Source organism: Martes martes (genome assembly GCF_963455335.1).
Source record: "Martes martes genome assembly, chromosome: 1".
NCBI lineage: Eukaryota > Metazoa > Chordata > Mammalia > Carnivora > Mustelidae > Martes > Martes martes.
In genome coordinates this window covers 122,227,884-122,245,329 of record NC_137888.1, presented here as the reverse complement: position 1 = coordinate 122,245,329, position 17,446 = coordinate 122,227,884, and the positions used below count along the sequence as shown (strand labels likewise).

The following is a 17,446-nucleotide window of genomic DNA, read 5'->3' as shown; positions in this document are numbered from 1 at the left end:
TGACATTTGTCATTGTCACACTATTTGTCCCTATGATGCAAATCCCCTGTTGACTCTGTCAGGAAGATACTAAATGGAGCAAAGGGTGGTGGGGTGGCTTATTACCTTGCTTCTAAAATCACCTAACCTTACAATTACCAGATTTTCAATCTTAAAAAGAAAAATGCTTGGGGAATTTTAGGAAAGCATTAACAATCAAATTTTCTGAGAAGCTCACTCTAAATGTTGGAAAAAAAGAATGGAATCAGTTATTAGCAACATTGTGTTGTCTGTATCAGTGGATTTTCAATCCTGGCTGCACAAAATCAATCTTTGGGGACCTTTAAAAAAAATACCCACGCCTAAACCCCACCCACAAATCATAATTCCTGGGGGTGGGGATATGAGCATTTTTTAAAAAGCTTCCCAGGTGATTCCTATAGCCAGGGCCCACTGGTTTGGATGGATCTTGGTACTAATCATAAGCCTGGTTCACATACTTTGTGACTGAGGCTGTGGCCTCAATCCTAGCCAAGCATTAGAATCACTAGGGAGCCCTTAAAAATTCTGATGCCCCATCCCAGACCAGTGACATCCCGATCTCTGGGAGGAGTTGGTACTTTTGAAAGCTCCCTAGGTGATTCAGGGTGCAGCCAGGGGTGAGAGGCACTGGACTAAAGGATAGAGTAAGAAAAAGAAAAAAAAAAAAACACACATGTTCAGTAAAATCTCAGCTCACACTTGCATTTTGCAACAGAAGCAGCAACAATATTATACAGTTCTGTGGCCAGTTCCTATTTATCCAGGAATGGCTTATCTGTCTTGAGGATAAATTCTGGACCAGTGTTGGGGAGGCAGGGAAGGTAACTAATATTATTAAGCACCTACCATAAACCAGGTATTTTGCCCACATCATCCCATTTAATTCACACAGTGCCCCAGAGAAGTAGGTGGTGTCACACTCATTTTATTAGGTGAGGAACTGAGGCTCAGAGATGCTAACTCACATCAAGTCCCTGAGCTAGTAAACTGGACTTCCACATCTGGGCCCTAGGCCACACTGCCTCTCACAGGGTGAAGGAGGAAAGCGTCTTTGTGACTATGTGTTAAAGCTAAACGATTTGCTGGATCTTCTACTCTTTTGTGTGTCTTCCCCTCTGCTATCCTCCAGAGATGAGAACTGGCTGTATTTCTTATTCTGAAGGGATGATCTAGGTGTAAATTTATTCTTTATGTTAAAAAAAAGAGCATGTATTCTAACAGTCATTTCATATTTGCTCTTCTTTTAATTTGGCAAGAGGTTCTGAAGTAGCACTGAATTGCTACTGAATGCTTCTAGCTGGTTCTTTCCCAAGAAAAAGGCAAATAATCAGAGCCAAGATCTGTAACTAAATGTTTACCTTTACTCTAAGAAAAAGGTAAACAGTTTTCAACCAAGTGACTGTGAAGATGAGTAAAAAATGAAAACCTAAATCAATTTATGAGGAACAGGCCTGCCAATTACTGGACATTGTCCAGTCCCAGTGCTTCCAAACAGAGAGAAGACACAGCGCCCAGTTTGCAGTCCCTTCAGCAGAGCCGGCTGTCCGTGAGAGACAGGCCCACCTCCCTGTCCCCTATGACCCCCAGGCTGGACGGGGCTTCCTGCTTCTCTGGTAAGCTCCCAGGACCCTTTCCCAGAGCCAAGTTAGTGACCCACTGCCCCAGCTCCCAGGGCTCTCAAGGCTTTCAAACAGCCAATTACTTCTGCTGGGTGCTAATAGCAGTTCCAAAAGGAAAAGGTCCCGAGCAACTTTCTAGATTTATAGGCTTTTTTTCAATTTTACATAAAAGTCGAGATTTATAGAGCCCAGAATTTGTACAATTAGAAAAGATGGCTTATGAGGTAGATGTAGTTTTCACCCTAGTCAGTGATGACAATGATAGAAGGTCCCACTTAGTGAATCCTTTAATGGGGTTCTGGGACAGGAAAGTTCTTTACATATAAAAAGTCCTCATTAGGTTTTATTGTCCCCATTTTGCAAGTGAGAAATGTGTCTCAGAACGTTAAATGCCCAGTCTCACAGCTACTAGGTGGCTGCACTGGAGCCCAAGGAGACAGCCCTCTGAATGGAGATTGGGCATTTCCAGAAAGTGCATCCCGAAAGGCAGTGGGTTGTGACTGTTTTCACTCTGGCCCTCCTTGAGAGTGGGTCTGTGGGTCTCTCTCCCTCTGAGAGGAAGCGCTTCTGGGATTTTGGCTGAGCAAGCCTGGCTAAAGCCCTACTTCATATTTGGCCCCTACTTTCAACCGCAGGGCTCTGCAGATGTGTCCCATGACCCCTGGTCATCACACAAAAGCATGCTCTGCTGTTACCTCAGCACCTTCACTGTCTCCGTCCACTGCAGCTGCTCGCTCTCCCAGGGGTCCACCCGGACCCAGTCAGACGTCTGCAGGGCCAGCCGGGCCATGGCCACCCGGTGGTGGGCAGCCACAAGGTCTTGCTTCCTGTAGTGGTCGTTGACAGGAGAGATGATACCCCCGATCACCTGGTACATTCCTAGGCAAGGGAGAGCAGGGGTGTGTGGTATGTGCCAATAGTGACCACCCGGCCGCCTGGAAACTCTCTGGGCCTCATCCTGAGTGGGGGCAGACTCCGGCATTCTCTCCTGCTGGGCCAGCCCCCTCAGGCACGGGTAAAGGCTGCCCCAGGCGCCATGTGCTTCTCCAGTTGGCAATAGCCCCAAGTCATACTTCTCCTGAGAGCCAGGCTGTGAGGGGGTGGCCAGACAAGGCACCCAGAAGGCAGTGTGGACAGTTAGGGTCAGAACATGGTGAAGGTACATGATGGCCTCCTCCTGCACAGGACTTAACAGAGGCACCATCATCCTCTAATCATGGATGGGACAACAGTGACATGCAGTTTCTTAAGCCCAAACAGGGGGTCTTGTGAATCAAAGATGAAGGGAGGGGCTGGAGCATGGACCAGTAGGTGGGAGGTGGGAAGGAGATGCGAAGGGGTGGGTCTAGGAGGAACGGGAAGGCCTACTTTGGGAAAGGTGTGGGTTGTGCTGATGAGTGATGCAGTATGGCTCAGGGACTGCAGAATGGAACACTTTAAGTTCAGAGCCAGAGTGACATGGCAGAAGCTACAGAGAACCAGCACGGAAAGAGTCTGAGCAGGACCCCGAGAGCCTTGGGAGGGGGCTCCAGCTCCATCACTCCCTAGTGCACCCTTGGCAATTACCAACCTATGTGGAAAAATAAAATACGTAGTCATCTGAACTTCAGTTTTCCTGTATGTGAAAAGGGATCATACCTGCTTGGCAGGACCTTGTGCTAAGGAGAGATATTAGCGAATCCTTATGTAGTGGGATGATATTTTGTTTTAGGATGTGACATATTTTTAAAAATCATATTATAAAATATAACATGCACATAAAAATACGAAACACATGTGGGTTGACAGAGAGTTATAAACTATATACTGCTTTCATCATCACCTAGATTAAGACACAAACACTTTGGGCACACCAGATGTTCCCACCGCAAGCCCCACTTGGACAGCAGTTAATCACTACTCTTACTTTTTAAATATTAATTCTCTGTCCTGTATAGCTTTACCATGTATTTATGCAGCCTTAAAAAACATAAATTCATTTGCCTTCTGAAACTTTTACAAATGGAATCAGACTGAATATATTCTTTTGTTCAGCCTTTTTCACTTTATGTAAATAAAATTCATGTAATCCAACCAGTCTTATTGCTGCATAACCTTCCATTGCAAATTATATACTAACTAATTGATCTCTTTTACTGTTGATGGACTTGGTCTGAGTCCGGCTTTGGACAATTACAAACTGCGCTGCTATGGACAATCCTTCCCCAAGTCTCCCTGTGCACAGAGCCATGCATGTCTTAGGACACAAGAGTAGACCTGCTGAGTCATAGGGCAGGTGTCTCTGCAGCTTTTCTAGATAATGCTGGACCGTTTTCCGAAGTGGTTGTAGCTATTTGTCCTCCAACCAGCCATGCAGGAGAGTTTCATTTGCTCTGGGCCCTGCCACACAAGGTTATGGTCAGGATCTTCCCAATCTGAGAGACGTGCAATTAAATCTCACTGTTGTTTTAAAGTTCATTTTCCTGCTCACTAGTGAGGCTGAGCATTTATTCGTATATATTATTTAACATTCAGGCTTAAATTTTTTGTGAAAGTGCCTGTTCAAATCTTTTGCCCATATTTTGGATTGTCTGCTTTTTAAACATTGATTCGTAGAGTTCCTTACATATTCTACATACAAGCCTTTTGTTAGTTGGTTATAGGAGTCATAAATACCCTCTTTGTTTTATGGCTTGCCTTATTGTTGTTTTTTAATGGAATCCTTTGAAAATGAAAAAAAAAAGTTCTTAATTTTAATGTAGTTGGGTTGGGTTATTAGTTTTTTCCTTTATGGCCAGTGCATTTTGTGTTACGAAGACATTTTCCTGTATTATCTCATAAAAAGTTTACAGTTTTTTCACATTTGGGTCTTTGTGCACGATGTGAATCCTATTAAGTTATTTTTCATTTGGATAGTCCATTATTCCAGCAGTGGTTACCAAAAAGCCCCCATCCACCCTGCTGCTGTGCTCTGCCAACCATGTGTTGAACATCAGTGCTCACCTGTACAAGGGCCTGCTTCTCTGCTGTTCTGTTCTTTGCTCTATTTGCCCAGCACTGTGCAACAGCACACTGCTTGGCTTAATATAGCTTTATTACACATCTTGGTATCTGGTTAAGCAAATCCTCCCACCAGCTTCTGCTTCAGGAGTGGCTTGGCAATTCTTGACTTTTTGTACTTCCTATATACATTTCAGAATGAGCTTGTCAGATTCCACAAATGAAGCACCTCTCCTTGCCCCTCCCCACAAAACCTACTGAAATTCTGATAGGCAATGAACTGAATTTATAATTTAATTTAGGGAGAACTCAAGCCTTTACAGTTTTTAGCCGTCCAATCCACAAGCATGGTATATCTTTCCATTTGTTTAGATCTTCTTAAATATCCCTAAATACAGTTTTACAGTTTTTCTTATAGAGAGCCTAAGCATCTTTTCTAAGACTTGTTCCTAGACACTTGATTTTTTGGATGCCACTATAAATGGAATTTATTTATTCATTTTTTAAAAGATTTTATTTACTTATTTGACAGAGATCATAAGTAGGCAGAAAGGCAGGCAGAGGTGGGGGGAAACAGGCTCCCTGCTGAGCAGAGAGCCTGATTCGGGGCTTGATCCCAGGACCCCGAGTTCATGACCTGAGCTGAAGGCAGAGACTTAAGCCACTGAGCCACCCAGGCGTCCCAATAAATGGCATTTAAAATATACTTTTTATTCTGTTTCTTGTTAATATATAGACATATGATTTAGGCATCCTGAATGCATATGTAGTAACCTTGCTAAACTCTCTTATTCTAATTGTTTACCTGTACAGTCTTTTGAATCTTCTGTGTCCAAAATATGCCATCTGAAAATATAACAAATTTGCTGCATTTCCAATCCTTCTGCCTTTTGTTTTCCTCACTGCACCACCGAAGACTTCTAGCATGATACCAAATAGAGGTGGTGTTAGGGGGCCTTATTGCCACTATCAGAGGAAAAGCTTTTGAGTTTCAGTATTACATATGATGTCTGCTGCAAGTTTTCTGTAGCTATCCTTTTTCAGTTGTGGCAAATACAATGCCATGTGTTCATTAAAACTCTGTTTTCCCCTCTTTCTGGGCACACTGGAAGCTAATACATCCATTTTTCTTGAAATTAGGTTGGGTTTCTGTGATCTCCCTGAGTTGTAGTCAACAGGATGTGGGTAGAAGTGATGTCTGGCCCATCTAGACTTGGCCATAAAGATTCTTGCTGACCCTGCAACTCTTTATAGTGAATCTGAAAGCTGAAGTTAAGGATGCAAAGTCATGGGCGGGGCCTACTAGGATTCCTGAGACAGGGCTGGGCAGTGAATTGCCCTGTAGCCCTTCAGGATCTACGTGGGATTTATCTGATGAGGGAGAAACATTCTTTAATGTGCTAAGCTCTTAAAATTGGGGGATTTATTATGGTAGACTGACCTGGTCTACCCTGACAAATAGGCTACTTTAAGAAACATTCCCAGCTATTCTCTGTTTAAGAGCTTTTGTCATAACTAAGTTTTGTCAAACATTTTCTCTGCAACTCTTGAAATTGTTATGCCCCAATAACGGGTCCGTGATTAAAGGAGCGAGACTGACACAAAGCGAAGGTCAAGCAAAGCTTTATTTCGCGCCAAGCATCAAGAATCTAACCGAATGTTCAGGGCCGCACCTCTTACAAGAGAGGGAGACCCTTCTCTCTTTCACAGTCTAGCTTTTAAGGGTAAAGGCCATGCGGTTGGGCCTGGCCACGCACAGATGACCAATGAGATTGTAACACACACAGGAAACTCCACAGTGATGCTAGGTGACCAACTGAATTATAATTTACCCTAGTAGACATTTGAATCAGCCTATTACACCTTGATTAGGATTGGCGCCAAAAGGGTTCCCAAAGGGCGGGGGGCCCATACTCCTTGGTAGCTAGGGAGACAGTATGCAACCCCCTACTGATCGGATGTCTCCACCTGGCCTGACCCACCTTTGTATCTGGGCATTGTTACCTGGAGCTGGTTTCCGGACCCGCCTTTAAGTGAATCCCCTGGGGGAAGGGGAGCAAGGACAGTTCAAGGGCTAAACAACAAGGTTTTGTTTAACCTCAGTGAAAGCCTCTTGACAAAATATAAACATAAAATAGGTCCTTACAGAAATGATGGGGGTGATTTTTGTAGGATTTCTGACTACTTGCCAGTCAATGCCCTTGACTAACCATTTGTTGGGGGGCTCTCCCCCGGATGTCAGATAGATATGCCCTCCTTCAGAGAAGCTTCATGTTTCTGTCTCCCAGGTCCCTGGAATTACTGATCATGGATGACCTTAAATGAAGGTGTCGACTTAAGGTTCTTTGACTAATTCCAGCAAGGGGCTGCAAATCTGAGCGAAGACTGATGTGCAGCCGTTTTTTCCTATCAGCATTTTATCCTTGCCTTTTTCTTCTTTGGCTTGCCTTAGCGCTAGGGCTTCTCTGAAGGCCTCTAGGACTGGGGGGAGAAGGTGGGTTAAGATCTAGACCCTGAGGGTACAGCTCTTTGGGATCCAGCTTAATGTGGGGGAAGATACCCATCAGGTTCCCCAGCTTGTGAGGGCTTTAGCCTTTGAATTCTTTGTTGGCTTGTATGGTTGCTGATTCAAAGCTTAAGTGAGCAGTACTGGCAAGTGCCCACAGGGCATCAGTGGCTCTGATGTTCTAATAGCCTGCTTACTAACCTCCCTGGTTTTAGGGGTTTTTCTTCCAGCTGGTCTGAGACATCCCCACTTTTTGGCTTTAACAGAGAGGTTTGAAAAATGTTCTGCTCACCATTTGTTTTTGTTTTTAGTGGGAGAGCTGATCCAAAGAAGGCAGCCTGACCAACCCCTCAGCCCCCCAACACATGCACCTTCCCGGAAGCTGAGAGTTCCCTAATGCATTTATTCTTCCTGGAGGCAGAGGCATCCACTCTATCAGGGGGATGACAGAACTAGAGGATATTAAGGAAAGGATGTTCATCTTTTCACTTCCAGAAACTGGTTTCAAAAACTCATTTCAGAGAAATACTGGTGAAGGTTAGAATCAGGGTTTGTTGAGAAAGACTGATCAAATTTTGAAAGTCTCCCTAAAAAATACCAATAGCCAGAGTCTCAGGAGTAAGAGCACACAGTTTTACTAAAATCCACAGAGGAGTGAGGAGAGAATATGAAAATGGAAAGGAAAAGCCCCTTCTGGGAGCTGGGGTGGGGTGGGTGGAGGAATGAGCAGCAGGCATACCTGGTAGGAAAGGTTTGTGGTGACCAAGAGTTTAGAGCCAAGTGGAGACCTGCTCCCTACATCCTCTTACCCTCTGGAGACAAAGCCTCCTGTGTGTTGAGTGGGGGAGGGTATAGTTAATAGGCTTAGTTTTGGGAACCACAGAGCAGGTGGGCTGGTATTTTTGGTTCCCACTTAGAATTCCAAGAGGAGACCATCTTGCTCTGTGCCGGCAGAGCACCAGTAGAGTAGGAGTGACAGTGAGCCATGACAGGCAGAGAGGCCTTCAGGAAACATTCCCTCCTTTGCCTTCAGTGGGGCATGGCAGACATCCACAGAAATCCCCAAGGCTCTTTGAGAGGAGGAGTGAAAGAGGCTGAGGATGAACAGTCAGCCGGGCTACTTTGGGGGAAGGGGGAGTGGCCAGTAGGGGACACAGGGTGTGCAGCGCAAAGCCAAGGACTGTGCTGGTGGTAGAACCAGGGAGAGCCTGGGCATGGGGCCTTGGCCAGTTGAGGCTGGAGGCACATCAGTAGTGGAGGCAGAGAAGAAAGAGGCCAGTGCCCAAGACCCGGATACCCTGTTTCAGATGCTAGGATGACAGACTACCACCTGTGATGCTTTCATTCACTTTTGGGGGAAGCAGGCAGCAAAAGACTGACTTGACTAAAAATTGACCTGTAACACAATGACTTTAAAATCAGAAGATGGTTACCTTGAAGTGGTAAATTTTTTCACCATTCATGGAAATGCTGGCTTCAGAGCAAGGCGAGTGTTTCAGAAAGCAAAGCAAGTTCTAGGTCTGCATATCTGAGTCCCATGTTATGCATGGAATATGATCTTTTTCTTTTCCACTTAAAAAAAAGTGGGGGGGGGGGAGGCCAGCTTCTGAAGAGTGCCCACTTTCTTGGGCAATTTACGTACATTTAACGTGCACATTAATCTCTGTTTGGAGGAAAGGAGTGGGGCTCCAGGTGGCCCTCCAGGCAGCTGTGCAGGCACCTTGGAGACTCAGGTGTCGCCTTTGATGGTTTGGCTCATCTTGACAGGGCAGGTGGTACAAGGAGAAAAATCAATGCTTTGTTACAGCACCCAGGAGATGAGAACCAATAAAAATAACAATTTGGGCTAAAACTCCTTCTTGCTCTCCAAATGGTCATGAGCTCGAGCCTCTTCCCTTTCCCACAATCTCTGTGTTGCCTCTCACATGACCCACTCTCCCCCTAGGTAGATGCAGGTACTTCTCCGGCAGCTCACTGCTGCCCCGACACAGCTCCATTACAGCATCTGTACCGTAAAGATCTGTTTGTCTTTCCTACGAGACTGGACAGCTCTCTAAGGATGTGAACCTGACTTTTAACTCTGGGTAACATGACCCACACATCTCTTAGTACGAAGCTCCACTGGCCTTGCTTTTGGGTTACCATAGCGATAGATGGCTGTGAGTTTAACATGGTGGACAGAATTCCTTCTTTATCTCAACCCCTGTTCTAATAAAATGGCAGTGAAGGAATAAAATACATATGAAATCACCAGGGCAAAAAGAGTGGGAAAAGAGACAAGCATGGATGGGAAAGGTCAATACAGTTTTGGAAGCTGGAGAGTGGATGCACAATGGTTAACAAGCAGAGTCTGCAGGCAACAAAGGTGGGAAGAGGCAAGGTGCCTTGTGTGGCAACAGCAGTGCGGAGTGGCTCAGGAATGGGAGAAGGGGGTGACTGAGGGCCCGAACACGGGAGGACCAGTTCAGAGTTTGCCTAAGGAGCCCTTCGATCCAGTCACCTACCTATTCTCCCATCCTGGCAGAAGGCTGGATGTCTGCTTTCTGCTGACGTTGGACCAGAGAGACCCCTGCCTCCCAGATACAGGCATAGGTAGAGGAGGGAGAAATACCATCCTTCAGATAAGAGGCTAATGTTTGGTTTTCAGAATAACAGTCCTACCCAGGAGAAGACACCCACAGATCCTCACATTCAGGGGTCTTAGATCCGGGGCCTGATCATATGGCCGTGAGGCCCACTGGCTTCACTCATATACTCAAAGCTTCCAGCCAGCATGTAGGGCCTGATCTGCAAATATAAGCGAATAGTCTAAGAGACAAATTTTAGAAAAGTGCTGACCAGGAAAAAGAGACCAAAACCATCACCAGGTTAGGGACTTGGAGGATACAAAGGCAGTCAATGCACAGAGCAAAAGGAAATTTCAAGAATCTCCAAATAATATTGTCAGGAGGGTAAGACATGACAGCCCATCCACGAGCGGGATGCTCTCAAAGGGCCAGTCAGAAAACAGGAGGAAACTTTTAGAAATCGAAAAATATCCACTCATTCAACAATATTCACCCACTGCCCATTCCACGCCAGGTACTGTGCTAGGTGCTGGGACACACAGGGTGACGAAGCAGACCGATTCCTGTCCTCATGGAATGTGCATTCTGGTGAATAAAGCCAGTGGAAGAATCAGAAGATAACCTGAGGAAATCATATGCCAGTAAGATACAATTAGAGGACTGACCTGGGAGGCCCAAAGTCTTGGTAACAGAAATTTCCAGAAGAGAACAGAGGGAGGAAAACATCACAGAAATAATACATTTTCCCAGACTAGAAGGGCGTTAAGTTTTCAGAACTAAATACCCTTTGCGTGCTTAGCACTTTGAAGGACAGAAAGTGTACACATGACGAACCATTAGAAAACTTCAGACCATCGGGTTCATGGAGAAGATGCCAAATTTTCCAGAGAGAAAACCAGAGGTCAAACACACTGGAGTGGGATGCAGGACAAAACCGGATTTCTCAACAGCAATTCCAGGACCCAGGAGGCAGTGGAGCAAAGCCTTCAAATTGTGAAAGGAAAATTATTGCCAACCTCAAGTTCTCTATTCAGCCAAACAACCAACCAATCAGAACAGGGGTCAGCAAGCTTTCTTTTATTAGGGGACAGATAGCAAATAGTTTAGGCTTTGGGAGCCGCATACAATCTTTGTTACATATTCCTTTTTTTTTTTTTTTAAACAATCCTTTTAAAATGTTTAAAAAAAAAAAAAGCCTTACTGTTAGCTTACAGAAAGAAGGAAAACAGACTATGGACCAGAGATGGCCCACAGGCTATAGTTGACTGACCTCTGAATTGGAGTGTGGAATAAAGTTGTGTTCATATACACAAGGGGTCTCAAAAATTTAGCTCCCATAGATCCTTTCTAGGGATAGAAAGACGCAGGAGGCTGCATTTCTCCAAAACAGAAGCAGGCTGAAAAAAGCAGAAGGCACAGGACCCAACAAATCTAAGGTCCTTCCACACCAGGAGAGAGGCAGAGATTCATCCCCAGGGAAACAGCGAGGGGACATCTCAGAAGACAGCGCTGTTGCAGCACGGAGAGCTCACTGTCCAGACAGGAGCTGGAAGACCCCAGGGAGGGTACGAGCAGAATCAAAATGGGACAGATGACATGATGAGTCCATGTATACTGAGATGAGTTTTGAAGATCTTCTGGAAATTTGGGGACTGAATTAGTGATAGGCCTAAGGAACATAAGGAAATAATACAGAAAGCAATTATTATCTCCAGGAAGAACCAAAGTTCACACGGGATGCCATGTAATCCTAGTGTGCTATGTGGCTTAATTAATGACATTTACGCAGATATAAATGGAAACAATATTCCTTCAGCTCAGAGTTGTGAGCCAATCTGGGAGCGTGTGGTGGAGGTGAAGTGTGAGGGTAGGGGTGTGAGAGAGATAAATCTTCCCTTTTCATAACTGGAAGCCAACAGATACTATCTAAATCTGAAAAATCAAGAGACACAGTATAAGCTTATTATACAAAAATAGGGAGACAAATACTAGAGAAGATGGCTGAAAAGTCGAACACAACTGCTCTGGGAACCAGGAATCAGGGGTAGGGATGGATGGAACAAAGTTACCATAAGCTTTATAGCAACCTAACTTGTAGCGTACATATACTTATAAATATAGAAAATTAGTTTAAAATGAATGCACTTGGTACAAACATTTCAGTATACTGAAAAGTATAAAGAATCAAAAATCAACAAAACATATCTAAGAAGTTAATATTGCTTATATTTTGGTTAATTGCCTTTTTCTTCTATGTTTTTCTTCATATAATGTAAATTCAATTTTTCTATCTTCTTAAGATTCTATCATTAGCATTCTTCTTGGCCATGAGCACTCTTTTGAAAACACCATTTTTAATGGCTGCATAATAATGAAGATATATATATACACACACACATATATATGTGTATATATATGTGTGTGTGTATATATACATATGTACATATATGTGTATATACGTGTATGTGTGTGTGTGTGTGTGTGTGTGTGTGTATATATATATATATATATGGTATGCTTGAATTAACATATTGCAGCCATCTTTGTAATCTTTTTAGTTGCAATTTTTAGATACATTTTGAAGATAAATTATTAGAAAGGAAAATCACCGGCTTGAACATTTTGGGGGCTTTTGCTACATCTTGCTAAACTGCTTTTCAGAAATTCTGAACGAGGGGAGAATGTCACCAGCATGGTATGAGGGAACCCATCTCCTGCCATCCTGGCTAGTGCTGGGATTATTCATCTAAAAACATCTTTGCTGATCTGCAGGAACCTTTTGTGGTTTAAAATTTGCATTTAAGATCATTTGTGTGATTTTTATGACTTATTAGACATTTGAGCTTCTCTGGCTGTGAACCACCTGTTCACAGTAATTGTTCCCTTGTCTTTTTATGCGTATGAACTCTTATTTTTTTTAAGATTTTTTTAATTTATTCGACAAAGAGAGAGAGAACACCAGTAGGGAGAGTGGCAGGCAGAGGGAGAGGGAGAAGCAGATTCCCTATGGAGCAGAGAGCCCGATGTGGGGGTTGGCCCCAGGATCCTGGGATCATGACCAGAGAAGAAGGCAGATGCTTAACCGACTTAGCCACCCAGGTGTCCCTATGAACCCTTTTAAACAAGTATATGAAACGTTGCCCAGTTGGGTCTGCTGACACCGCATAGAGAGGGTTCTTCTCCACATCCTGGACCTTTCCCCCAACTCCAGTCTGGCTGCTGGGAATTTGGTCTAGGTCTTCAACCAACTAAAACTCCCCACATGGTTGTGAAGCAAAGCCTCAACTGTTCCTCTCAGGGATGCTTCTATCATTTCTCTGAGTACTGTGCCTCTTCTCTACTTGCTTGTCTCAGTTCCTTATCTCTTCTTAGGACTTTCATATCCTTATCTTTTTCTTTAGTTCTGGAACTCATTCTCATTCTCTATTTGGTTGCCAGAAATTGCCTCCCTGCTGTCCCGGCTCCACTGAGTGCTAATTTGGCAAAAATGTTTTTCATCCCAAATGCCCTTCACTGTCCTTAGACTGCTGCTTCTCCTGACAGGTTGATCTTCTGCTACGCTCACATTTTTCTCCTGAATCTCATGGAGAACCAGAAATGCAGTAATTTATCTTCCTAAGTAGAGGGCATCCTCTTGGCCAGAATCTGTAGGCTGGGACCACCTTTGGAAATGCAGTTCCTTTTCAGATGATATGTTACTCTTCACTGAGTGGTCTCTTGCCTCTGTCTGTCCCATATGGGCTGCTGGGCAGCCCTTTCAGAGTCTGGGTAGGTTCCTGCTTAATTATTTTATTCACAGAAAAAGGACAAAGGCATTTGTCCTTTTGATTTTTCTTTGCATCTCAGAAATGCACTTGTGTAGTGCAAGGAGGGAGCTAGAGGTCAAAGGAAACAACCATTGATGGGGAATTCCTCCCCTTCTAAGGTTTATCTTTAGTAATTTTTTAAAAAGATTTTATTTATTTATTTGAGACGGAGAGAGAGCGAGCAATAGCGCAAGAGCAGGGGAAGGGAGAAGCAGGCTCCGTGCCGAGCAGGGAGCCCAATGCAGGACTCGATCCCAGGACCTGATCCATGATCATGACCTGAGCCAAAGGCAGATGCTTAACCGACTGAGCCACCCGGGCGTCCCTATCTTTAGTATCATAAGAATACTTAATACATAAGGTAGGCAATCAAATTGACTTTTTTCCTTAAACACTTAAGAGGAAAAGAAGTACTTAAAGAGACCATCCCACTTCCTTTTATAAGAACTGTGTCTTCCACACCACTGATTCTGTGTTTTACTCTTACCGTGTCTTATCTTTTTACGTAGACTTCGTGTTCCATTGTGCTGTCTAAAGTCAGCCTCACACTCATGTTACCACTTTTGAAAAAAATTATGTTTTAATGTCTCACAGAGTTTTCTGAGCACTTGGTTAGTCTTCCAGGTGAACCTTGGGATACTTTTTTCAAGTTAAATAAAGACAAATAGCCATGGGTATGTTCACTGGAAAGCCCATCAATAACTGGCCATTCCCTTGAGGAGCTGCTGTATCTGCATTTAGTGAGGCCTCCCAGCAGAGGGGCAGAGCCCTGCCCCAGCGTCCTTCACGTTTCTAGTTCAGGTTCGTCCTGGGGACAGGTGTCCTTGGCAGTTTCTCTGGTGCATGATTTTTTTCCCTCAAATTTTATTTTAAGATACAGGTTATATGTATTTTTATATGTTACATATTACATATGTTTTATAGAACATAAACAGCTCATGACATTGTATCACAACTGTTATGTCGAAAACTCTGTATTTTGGCTTATTTTTAATCTGGACTACCTTACTGAATGTATTCATTCTGCTAGGTTTTCAGATGCTTCCCCTGGATTTTCTAGGGATACCATGATACCACCTGCAAATAATGAAAACTGAGTCTCCTATCTGTAAGTCTATTTCTTCTTTTTGACTGATGCCATTAGAAATAATGGTGGTAAGTAGGCATTCTTTTCTATTTCCTTGCTTCCGTGGGAATGCTTCTGAAGTGTTATGTCATTCTATGTCATGCTAGATAAGTATCCTTATAGTTCTAATTTACTAAGAGCTTAAAAAAATCCCTAAGTAGGTGTTGGATTTTATTGAATGACTTTTAAGTGTGTACTGAGATGATGATTTAGGTTCCATAAAAATATATTGTCTTAGTAATGCAATATATTAATAGGTATCTTTATGGTATATTGTCCTTGAATACCTGGGATAAATGCTACCTGGTCATGTTGAATTATTCTTTTATTAGCAATTTGATAACCTACTACTTTATATGGGTATTTTGCATCCCCGATTATACTGTTAAACACCAGCTGTAATGCCACAATATCCTTATCCAATTTTCTTTGTTCTAGAAAATGGCTCTGGTAGATTGAATTATTGGTCCTAATTCCTCACTCTGTCATTATACCATTACACACTCCCCCGCCACAGCCGCACAAAGGCAGGATGTACTTCCCCACCCCTTGACTTTGGACTTGGTCATGAGACTCCCTTTGGCCAACGGCATATTTGCAGATGAGAGATGAACAAAAACTCAAAATTTGCTTGCTTGGTGAGACTTGCAATCCAGTGCCTGTGCCATTTCCAGGAGAAGGATATGTGAGGCAGCCATTACCCCTTTTATTTTCCAGGACCCAGAGTTATTTTAAATCAACGAGTGAGGATTTGATAACACAAAACAGTATGTCACACTTAGCTGATGCTCAGCAACTGTCACTCCCACCACCCTCTTGTCATTACCTCGGTAGAGCAGGGAACTGTGCCAAGGTCGTGTTTTACCAAGATGGCCGCGACATCGTCTCCTGGCATGTGTGCTCTCCTAGAACCCAACCACTCCTCCGTCAAAAGTCTGTGCCCCTTCCCCTTGGATCTGGGTGAGCACTGATGAATGTTTAACCCAGAGGCAGAAGTGACACCCCGTCACGGCTGGGGCGAGGTCATAAAAATGTCCTGCAGGACCACCTTAAGATCTGGGGACACTTGGTTTGGGAACCCAGCTGCCAGGCTGTGAAAGTCCAAGCTAGCCCATGCAGAGAGACTCCACAGTGACACAGTGAAGCCACCTACCCACGCTCTGGTCAACAGCCCTGCCAACACCCAGCATCCACTGCCAGATGTGTGCGTGCAGAAGTCTCCAGGTGACTCCTGATCCCAGCTGTCTGTCTAGGCACTCCTGGTCTTGGAGGTCCTCTCAGCTGAGTCCCCAGATATTGTGCGGAGGAGACAAACTGTTCCCACTGGGCTGTGTCCAGATTCCTAACCCAGTGAATCTGTGAGTGTGACAAAATGGTCACTTTACATCACTGAGTTTGGGGTGGCTTGCTGTGTAGTAATAATAACTGGTATAGGACTGGAGATTCAGGAAGATCACATCATTTTCCTATGGTTACACTACCAGGCAATGGCAGGGTTGGGATCCAAAGCAGGTGTGCCTGTACTTTTCCTGTTGTCTTATACTGGTGACTGGCAGTGAGGTTCAGAGTGCCCTAAGCCAGCCAGAACTCACGAGGGTACCACTCGGCAGCTCCACCTGTGTGTGCGTGTGTGTGGTCCCAGACCAGATCACTCTGTGGGTATGACAGGGATCCCACCCGTCTAGAGCAGACTGTGTCCCCCAGCAACATTGGGCTTCCACGTTACTGCTCCTTAAAATGCTAGCAGCCTCACAAACCGTGAAGCAAGACTTGATAGCATTCCAAAGTGTAAAGACTTCATTATTATCACAGGGGACGCTCTGGCCCATTTATCAGCATTTTATTAAGAATTACCATATGTATCTAAAACAAAACTACACTTGTCCAAACAACTGAGTGAAGCGTGAGGTCAGGCTCAGAGTCTGGCCGGCTCCTACTGCACCCCTTCCCCCGGCACACTCCACCCCTGCTCAGAGCAGCTCAGTGTCCCCGTGTGTGCAGGCACAGTCCAACCCTTACCCACTTCATGGACCCTTCTGTCCCTTTCCTTCTTTCTTCGGTTGTGGTGGCTGAAAAGCACCTCAGGAAACAGGGCCTTGAAAGGCAAAGTCTTTTAAGAAATACCAGGAGCAAGTGTTACAAGGTAAACAAGGAAAGAAAGCCAGAGTGATGTTAAGCAGGTTAGAAAAAAAAAAAAAAAAAAGACCAGGATCTCAACCAAATGGATCTGCACACTTTTAGAAAGAGCTTATTGTGATTAAACTTGGCCTCCAAGCGACGTCTGGAAAACATGAGGCTGTTGAGGCTTTGAGGCCATTTTGGCATGCTCTTCTTTATTTTCTTCATTAAGTCCTGCTTTTTGGTTTGTTTGTCTGTTTCTTCAGCCAAATTGCTCTTAGCGCTCCTGGTCCAGATGAACTTGAGACTGCCTCTTTATTGCTTGGCTCTGTGCGCTGTTGGCCAGAAGTATCCCCACCTCAAAAGGCCACTAAATGCCTGGATGGAGGAACCCTCCATCCAGGAGAACAGAGAGGGACAGGGAGGGACAGGGAGAACAGACCCAGGAATTCTGATACCCCACATAGAGCTGTGGTCCTCTGGCAGTGCCTCGGGTGGGCTGGACCATGGTGGCCACGGGCAGTGTGACCACCCTCCCTCCCCCTTCAGTGCCTGTGGTGTACGTGGCTCTTTTGTCTGCCCTCCATTTCCCTCACTGCTTTCCACAGAGTCTTTCTTTCAACCCGCACACTCTTCCTGCACACTACAAAGCCCCCTCTGGTCTCCAGAATCCTTTAACGCCTGAGCTTGTCAGCATGAGCTTT

General features: G+C 44.5%; 1 protein-coding gene across 7 annotated transcripts in view; it reads right to left on the bottom strand.

Moving 5' to 3' along the window:
- The window catches only part of NMNAT3 (nicotinamide nucleotide adenylyltransferase 3), a 116,279-nt gene that overhangs the window by 9,685 nt on the left and 89,148 nt on the right, over nucleotides 1–17,446 (bottom strand). For 5 of the 7 annotated variants that reach the window (XM_080802275.1, XM_080802281.1, XM_080802280.1 and 2 more), the window contains one exon: nucleotides 2,336–2,519. In XM_080802275.1, the coding sequence (XP_080658401.1) occupies nucleotides 2,336–2,519 (184 nt within the window). The remainder of the gene's footprint in view (nucleotides 1–2,335; nucleotides 2,520–17,446) is intronic. The other 2 variants (XM_080802279.1, XM_080802278.1) reach the window with 1 other exon arrangement.